At 29.2% G+C, this 9,648-nt stretch overlaps 1 protein-coding gene across 11 annotated transcripts in view; it reads left to right on the plus strand.

The window, feature by feature from the left end:
* The window catches only part of LOC107630163, a 15,141-nt gene continuing 5,800 nt past the window's right edge, over nt 308-9,648 (plus strand). Inside the window, exons 1-9 of one of the 11 annotated variants that reach the window (XM_021118702.1) lie at nt 308-547; nt 655-705; nt 917-946; nt 1,521-1,684; nt 2,926-2,962; nt 3,419-3,491; nt 3,569-3,661; nt 4,319-4,387; nt 4,668-4,953. In XM_021118702.1, coding sequence (XP_020974361.1) covers nt 667-705; nt 917-946; nt 1,521-1,684; nt 2,926-2,962; nt 3,419-3,491; nt 3,569-3,661; nt 4,319-4,387; nt 4,668-4,714 — 552 coding nt within the window. In that variant the 5' untranslated portion in view covers nt 308-547; nt 655-666 and the 3' untranslated portion in view covers nt 4,715-4,953. Of the gene's footprint in view, nt 548-654; nt 706-916; nt 947-1,520; nt 1,685-2,925; nt 2,963-3,418; nt 3,492-3,568; nt 3,662-4,318; nt 4,388-4,667; nt 4,954-9,648 lie in introns of those variants that run through there. The other 10 variants (XM_021118701.1, XM_021118700.1, XR_002359171.1 and 7 more) reach the window with 10 other exon arrangements.

Raw genomic sequence — 9,648 nt, forward strand, 5'->3', positions numbered from 1 at the left:
GACCAATTTGGGTAAATACTCTATAAGATAAGGTTATCAACACTAATAGGTAGGAAGCTTATTGGGAGGCTCCTCAAAATCTTTTCTTACCATGGTACACTCTAACCCCGACAACAATATAAGAAAACAGAGGAAAAATAGAGGAAAAAAGAATTCGTACCCCTTTTATTTTTTCCCCACCTTTCTTAACATGTGTCCTATTATGTTGTCGAAGTTGTGTGTTCTTACTGTTGGTATAAGTATTTTGATATTATCCCTTAAGAGTTATTACATATCTTGGAGATTTTCTAAGTTTAGATTTATATATTTGATCATTCCTCCAGTATATCAAGTGACTTTTGCAAATAAGTTGAGCTTATCTTTTATCATACAATCCTAATCTTACCATAACTTAATCTATTATTGTGTTTTGCAGTTGCTCAATGTTCCAAATCCTGCTGTTCTTGACATTCCTGTTTGTGCATTGGGGGGTGGATATTGGAATTATATATTATTATACAGATTGCCTAAAGACTAGGTAATACCATTATGAAAACAAGTTTGTTAGGTACTCATAAAGATTTTTTATGCCTTTGAATGATTAATTTAAATTTTTAATTTAGTCAATAGAAAAATACTGCAAAAGCATTATGTTATTCTTTTGCATGTTGTCAGATAGGTATATCCATGATGAGGAAGGAAGTTGAGAACGATGAGTCTATAAAAGTAATTCGTTTCCGTTGCTGTTTCCATATATTTTTTTTAACTCAAAACAAATAAACAAAGGCCATGCTTTTATATCAGCTGGATTTGATTTTAAGAAAAGGATTTAGGTTTGGAAATATTTGAAACTTTTTTGTGGTCAATCATTTGAGCTGGAACCAACATACGGACTTAAGAAATTTATGTTTAAAGGTTTTGTTCTGATTTTTTGCAGGAATCTTCATCTCTTAGAAAAATACCAGTGGTATCTTTTGGCCGTGAACTTCAACTTCCTGCACATAGTAAAAGAAATTCAAAAAATATAGTCATACTGAATAAGCATACAAATTAGAAGTTTTTAACAATTATTTGAATGGTTTCTACTCATTGCAATATTGTGCAGTTAGTTGGAGATGATTTCTTGATGTTTAATGCAAAACGCATTGAGAGAGTAATACTAGAGTATGCATGTAACGCTCTTTTTTAAATGGACTTTGATGGGGTTCCTTTGTTTAGTTCAAAATTGTTCTCACTTTTTCTTCATAAAATTAATCATATTTCGTTAATAAAGATGTTTGGATATCCAGAGTTTGAAAAAAGTTGCTTCTTTATGCAATAAATTAGAAGATAGAGTTTACAAGTTTTTTACCCATATTAAAACACTGTTGCATGAGCTATTTTTGATAAATTAATTTTTTTTAATTGCTATTTTGTTATTTTTTTTATTGCTGTTCTTCCTCTGACATGGATTTCTATAGTATTTTACTTATGCATTTGTTTTTGTCAATCTTTAAACGTGCATAAATTTAATTTAATTGTTACGATAATTATAAATACAGAGCAAAGTCCAAAAACAGCCAATTAGACAGAACCCAGAAGTTACTCTTTGCTGTGATGTACGCTGTAAGATTGTAGGAAGAAGTGATGAACCCAATGTCTACATAAGCAATGAACAAACCACTGCGGCTGCAACGCTTTCCTTCATTCAAACTTCAATTTCATGGTAATAGCTACTACCTCTGTTGATAAGTTCATTTTTTTAATTGATTTTTTGCTGCTTTTTCTTTTTGTTCTTCCATTGCCATTAAAAATCACGACATAGAAGCGCAAGTATGAACTTACTGTTTTGTTAAATTTACATATAATCTTTGATGCAATTTCTGATTCTGCTGTAAGTTTGTGACTTAAAAAAATATATATTAAAAGGAGATTAGAACATGAAATTAAGAAAGAAAACAAAGCTCAACAGATTGACCTTTGTTGTTTTTTTTCTTTTCTTTATTTTCCATTGACCTGATTTTTATCAAGTCTATAAAGACTGAGATACATGCAGTTCCAGTCTTATAATAGTGATAATTGCTATGGTGACCAAAGTACATATCGTAATATTCACTTCTAAAGCTCATACATTTTATATACCCCATTGTAATGTAGATCAACCAAGTTGGAATTGTTACAGAGATCATTGAGGTGGTGAAGTAGGCAAAGGAAGTACATTGGGGAGTGGTAACTTTTCATAGATTTGGGAAAACTATAGACTCTTTCATTGTTGCCAATGGAATTAAGTAAATCAGACAGTTAGTATGATCTTCTATAAAATAATTCTTTTGTCTTCATATGTTTATATGTTATGACTTCGTTCAAGTAAATTTTATTGAGAAAAAAGTCTACTATATTTGTAAATTGGTTTCTTGAAACTTATCTTATTACTCTTTAAAGGAATTGCATCTACCGTAGAATATTAATATTTGTTTCTCAGTATCTATTAATTGGACAAAATTGCTTATGTTTTTATGAATTTTTTTAGACTTTATATTTGATGGGTTGGTAGTGATTTGAGTAAGGTGTATGCAATTCTCACCAAAGCCTTTACTAGATTTTAACATTCTTTTAAGTCTAATGCATTTTCTTTTGATTAAAATCTCAATTGCTGAGATTTTTCTATCATTCAATAAACCTGAAAAATTTATATTCCATAATTTAAAAGAATTGATAAGAACTAGATGAACATGGAGCAGTTTACTTTTTGTTTGCGGCTTAATCATATGATGCTTTCATGAGATGGTTTCATTGTGATTTTAGAGTTTGTATATTGAAAACTTTTAATTAATATGCATGCTCAGGAGAAATCACTTGAACTGTTGTCGGCATCTTAGGTCTCTCACATACTCTAATTAATTAGTTACTTCAATTGTATCTACTATATCATCATTGATCTTAATTACTTTCTTTTGTCTTGCTTAGGAAACATAATTTCTGCCTTCCTGTTCTTGTCCCCAGTGTAAGTTTGATATATTTTGCCTTCATTCTTAACTATCTCTTTTTATGGGGCCATATTTTTGTCATTTTTATTTGCATCTAATCTTCCTAGAGTAAAAAGGAAACAAGTGTCTTAATTAGGATGATGCAAAACACTAATTTAGTATTGCTTGTGCTGTTTTATCATTGGGTTTTAAGGTTTAACGGGTTTCATTGATATTTAATTTGATTGCATGGTAATTAGCTAATTTTTGGTACTTAATTACTTTGGTTAGATAAAGATAACTCTCTAATTATTTAAGATTAATTATTAATTTAAGATAAAAATATTCATTTTTCTTTCGTGTTATTTCGATCTGTTTTTGCTTCCCTGGTTGAAGTGTGAAAAATTGTGTCTTGATTTTCGCCTGGATTGTTGCAAGTTGCTATGATATTCCTTCCCTTTTTTATGATGGATTTTCTCTATTTTGTGTTTCAGAGAGATCCAAAATCCTGTGAATCACGTAATCCAATGTGCTCGAAGCCTACACCAGCCTTCAAAAAGTCGCAAAGTAACCCTTCCTTACCTATTTCCTTCATTTCTTTATTCTAATTTTTATCTCATTGAAAGGAGCTGGTTTGGACACAGGAGTTGAGAGGCAAATTTGGTCTTGTTGCCTTTTTTTTTTTTGCTTCTTCAATTGTGCAGCAGTTTTTGGGTTCAGAGATAAAATACTTTTGGGTAAGTTAAGTAAGACCACTACTTGTTTATTTTTTATATGAATTATTCTTTTGTTTTCTTTTGTGTGGGTTTATAAATTTTACCTTTTTATGATATGTGAAAGTTTATGTGTGTAAAAATAAGTTAATGTATTTATAGGGTGCAATTGTATTCACTGGTTTATTGTTTTTTTTTCTGGTTTTCTGATTTTATGGTATTTTATCTTCTTGATTATTTACTTTCTAAATACATATTTTGTTTACCTCTCTTATGAAATAAAATTAGTAAGAAACTTATGGTTATTTGTTTCTCTCTTTTATTTATTTCTTTTTTCCTTGTCTGAATATTTTTTTCCCTTCTGTTTTCTTGGGTGTTGAACTAAATAATTAATAAGTGTTGCTGTTCTGTCATTTTTTTTCACCATTTGCTTCAGATTGGAGCTATTTATCTCTCTATATCTAACTGTTGAATTATGCCCTTTTATGCATTCAATTTCGAAAAACTATTGTTTTAAAACAGTGGAAAATTCTTTAAAAATCTGTATGGTGTAATTTCAACCGCTGGGTTCCTTTATTTTATTCTGTTGTTTCTCTAATCTTTTGGTTTTTATCTTCTTGGATACTTATTTTATCAATGTATATTTTGTTTCCCTCTATTCTGACGTGTTATGAGTGATAGGCGTGATGGATGACGATTTGCTTTTGATGGTCCGCTCTGGTTTTGCAGTGGCGGCGGTGCCAGTGCTGGGTATGACTCTTCATTCATATTACTCTGTTTTTTGTTATTTTTCATTTTATTTTTCACCTCTGTGCCTTATTATTTATATATAGGCGTGCATCACGATTTTTATTTGGAACCTGTTTAAAATACTTTCTCACTTTTTAGGAGGTCTTGGTTTTTCTCTTTTTTTTTAATAGGCCAATAAGATTATAATAGATCAAGTCCTTTAAGCTATTGTGGAGCTAATGAAAATTAAATGTGATTATTATGTTGAAATTATGCCATTTAAATATTTTGTTTGGTTTAGAGAATGTATCCATTAATGCTGTGAAAAAAACAAAAGAAGTTTACTGAATGAGGAAAATAGTAGGCTTATATTAAGAATTGTTGGATATTAAGTTTGTTTTTCTAATTTCCTTTTGTTGTCACACAAAGGGTACCAGATTGAAACTCTTAATGGTACCTCAATCATTAACTAAGTTCTCAAGACCTTCGATTATAAAAGCATTCGAATGACCTCTTAGAATACGTAACTGAACCTGGTTATGTTTGGAGTCAATAATCAATATTTTATCCTCAAAGGATTTCTTGTACTCTCTGGGAAGCTCATGGATGTTCTGTGACTATAACATAAAATTAGATTTATGTATGAATATGTATGGAATCAACTAAACATTAGGAATAAACTAGAATTATTAAATAAATAAAAATCAATAACCAAAAAGTTCTTGTTGTGAGGGAGCATATAATACCGAAAATGGGATGATATATAAGTAAAAAATACGACTCTCTTCCACCAATTTATGAGAGATTTGTTGGGTCTCCATCTGATATGAGAAAATGTGAATTATTCTAGCAAGATAAAATGTGAATTATTCTAGCAAGATAAGTAGCACAGACTGGTAGTATTGAAGTAAGAACTAAAAAATAAATGAATGAGAAATGAGAAAAATAGTAGGTTTATATTAAGAATTGTTGGATATTAAGTTTGTTTTTCTAATTTCCTTTTGTTGTCACACAAAGGGTACCAGATTGAAATCTTTCTTTTTAGATGTCATCATATGTTGTTACTAGGATTTAGAATGTTGATTTATATAATTGGTTGATAGATATTTAGCATTGCATAAGGGATCAATTCATGTTACTACTTTGTATTGTAATTATGTCAATGTACTCAATGTACTCATTTGTACTCATTAAACACCATAAAACGGTACATGGTATTCTTACTGAGTGTGCTAATATAAGTTATGTTACGTATTTATCACATGCCATTACCAAATAGGCAAAAGATGAAATTTATGGGGGAGAAGGTAAGGTACATTATTTAGTTGTTCGAATAAATAAATTCTGTTATGTGTTTATCACATGCCATTTAGTTGTTCGAATTGTGTAGTACTTATTTAGTCACATGACATGCTTTCAAATTAAAGACAATTCCTAACCAAAATACATACCATGAATGCCTTTAAGCTAGGGATGTTATTGCAATTGAGTTAAAATTACTGAATTTTTATTTTGTTCGTTTTGATTTTTCATTTGTTTTTTCGAGGTTATTTGTGGAGCTGAAAATACTAAAATATCTCCAATTACATAACGAGTTTCTAAATTTTTTAATTTTATATTCTTTCCATTCCAAGATCTCAAATGTCTTTTTGTTCTTTGTTCTCAGTCTTGGTGTATTATTTGGAGCTTTTTTTTTTTTCGTCTTCTTTATTTCTTTATTTAATTATACCTAATTCTATGTGAATGATTTCTTTATGCCAATCATCTTCACTGTATTGTTATCTGTCTCAAGAGAACTTTTCGTTTCATTTTCTCCTTATACTATGCATCTTTCATTTGGTTCTGTGGAAAATGTTTGATTTATGAAATGTTTATTTTGCTTGAGTTTAGAGATTTGGGCTTTATTTTTTATATGTTTCACTTTTGTTCTCAGTTCAAGATTGAATTCCTAATCTAAATATATAGATCATATATCAATTTTGTGATAGGAGTATTATTGATATTTTAATTTTCTTAGACCATATTAGTAAAATTAAATTTTATTTTCTAAGATATTCTTAGGAAGGCAATACGGATACACTTCATGTTTATTTTATGCTTGCTTTATTATTATATTTCAATTTATGCCACAAACTAATGATTATAAACTTATAAAATTAATTGTTAATTACGACGACTATATTTTTCATTTTTTATGTTTATTTAATATTTTGTAGTTTTTTAAATTGAATTAATTAATTTTTGAAACACATGATTAAGTATATGCTAAATATTATTTTGGCATAATTATACCAAAAAAATGATAATTCAAATTTTTAATTGGTATGCCTATAAATGTCAATTGTCAATTCAAAAAGATAGTAAAAAATACAAATTAATGTTAAATTATTTAAAGACAGGTATTTTTTTAATTTTACAGGAGAACATATGACATGAAAATAATCTAAATACATAACTAAAATGCGTTACTAATATTTTAGTTTCTATTTACAATAAAAGTCTGCTTCAAGTCAACTGCATTATTAACTTTAAGTCATGCCTCTTTTAAGAAAATTATTCAAACGATAATATTTTGGTAAGTGTCAAATTTTATAGTGTTTTTTGTTAAAAATAATATAATTAAGATATTGTTTATTTTTTTTAAGTCAATATATATTACCCGTATTTTTTAATAAAATAACAATAATATTTTTTATAAACATAATCAAATAAAAGAATTTAGTAAATAGAGATCTTCCAACCGTGCATGCACGGTCTTCTGCTAGTAATATATTATTTATACTTAGTTTAGTAATTTTGGAAAATATTGGATTTAAATATTTTTTTTTGAAAAAGATAAACTAATTTCTTCTATTTCAAATTAAAGTTGTTCCAAATTGTTGTACTATTTTTCCTAATGATGTTCATATTGAAACTGTTTGATTCAAAATTTCTTCTTAATCTTTGAATTAACCCGCATTATGCTACATTTTGTTGCATATATATATATATATAGTTCAGTAATCTCACGTATTCCTTCAAATCCTTGCGAAATACCATCTTTGTCCAAATGTGAACTTGAGTATTCCAATTTCTTGCATAAACCTTTCGTGCCGTTTGTCTTTCTCTTCTCATGTTTCGTATTCCTTATATGCGCTAATTCTTAGGGACACGATTTGTGCGTACGGAAAGTGAATATGGTCAATCTATGAAGTTATAAGGAGTTGTGGAGTTTTGAGACAATAAGAGGAAGTGATCATGCTTTATTAAGAGTTCTAAACGAACATTGTGCCTATTTAATTTTAGATTTTGAAATTTGGTTTGTATCAAATTACTTTTATCAACTTTTGCATCATCTAATATATTTTCTTCTATGTTTATGTGATATGATTTTCTTGGAACATTTAAAATATTCAAAAAGGGATGTGAATATAAATCTTTTCTTCTACTTATATCAATTTTTGAGGGCGAAAATTTTTGTAAGTTGGATAGAATGTAACATCCTGCATTTTTGAAAATATAATCATAAATAAATTGTGATTTTATTTTATTAAGTTTAAAACTTTATAATTTTAGAATTATTTTATTAGAAATAACTAAATAGATTCGGAGATAACTTTATTTTGAATCAATTAATATTCTTAAGTAATTTTATTATATTGGAATATTTTGTATAATTTTAGTAATTGAAAAATAAGGAAGGATTGTATGATTTAATTTAAGTAACTTTTATCATGAAAAAGTTACGATTTATTTTATTAATTTGATATCTTATCTTATAAATTAATTAATTAAGGGTAATTAAATTAGTTTTATTAATATTTGGAGTTATGTTAATTAATACTCTTGTGTAATTTTATAATTGTTATTTCATATAATTTGAAATTAAGATTTAGTAATGGAAGCAATATATAACTTAATTTAAGAAATTTCTATTATGGATAAATTATGGTTTATTTTATTAGTTTGAGCTTTTAGAGATTAACTTATTAAGAATGATTAAATTGATTTTTATAAATACTTTAAGTTTAAATAAGTTAATATTTATGTACAATTTTTATTATAATTAGATATTTTGTAAATTGAGATTAAAGTTTTGGTGATAGAAAAATAATAAAAAGTTATATCATTTAATTTAACTAATTAATATTGAGTTTAAACTGTATTTTATAAAAATGTGATTAATATGTTTATTTTATAATTTAAATTAAAAATAATTGTTTGAGCTCATTGATATGCTGATAAATAAAATCTTATGCATTTTGAAAGTAATTTTTTATGAAGTAATTTTTATGGTATTATATTTGAATCTTAAATTATTATTCTTTCTCAAATATTTTGTAAAGGTTGTTATATTACTCATATACATTATACCTTAACCTTAAATTCCTAATTAAAAACCTAATTTGATCCTAAAGTCACAAAACACACGCACAAACAGAATGAGAAAGAAAGGAAACAGGGGAGCTCGAGGGGGAAAATAGAAAGGGAGAAGAAAGGAAGTTGAAAGAGGGAAGATGGGGGAAAATGGAGAACAGGAAGGGAGACAGAGGACGAGGGAGAAGGAGAGAGGGGGAGGACGAACAACGCTATGGAGCTTGGCGCCGCTACCGAGCTGCTGTCGCAGAGAAGAAAGAGAGAGGCGAACGTGACCCACGGAGGAGAGGAAGGAGCTGTCGTCGAGCCACCTCGTTGCCGTTGTTCGTGTATCGCCGTTGCCATTCGCTGAGGGTGAGACGCGAAGAGAAGATGCTGACCTGCACCATCGTGCCTCGCTATCTTCATCGAGCCTTCATCATTGTCGCTCCCTATTCCCGTTGCCATCAGGGTTTGCTGCCGCTGCCATTGAGAGTGACGCAGCAGAGGAGGAGTCGTTCCTCTTCCACTGCCGTCGCCGGAGACCTTGGTTGCTACTGTTCATATGGGTGAGTTCGTTATTCCCTAGTTACCAGAGTCACTGTCTATGAATCTTTTGTTGCTTTAGAATGACCTTGTCCCCATCTTTAATGTTCCTGAGTACACTATAGTTGTTGGAATCGTTACAGCTGGAACTTGTCACCGGGGGAGAGAAGCGACTGCACCATCCTCTTCATTTTGACATTGAACCTCTATTCCTAACCCTGTAACGCTCTTGCTCTTGTTCTATTTGGTATTTTGTTTCTCTATTATGTTCTTATTTTAATTACGATAGCCAATATCTCTGTTTTAGTATTATGGTGTTATGCTGAAATTGCCGAAATTGTCGTTGCTGCGAGCGTAACCAGAATTGATGCTGCTGCCGCCGTCCCGGTTGCGTTGAAATC

This window comes from Arachis ipaensis, chromosome B03 (assembly GCF_000816755.2).
Source record: "Arachis ipaensis cultivar K30076 chromosome B03, Araip1.1, whole genome shotgun sequence".
Lineage (NCBI taxonomy): Eukaryota > Viridiplantae > Streptophyta > Magnoliopsida > Fabales > Fabaceae > Arachis > Arachis ipaensis.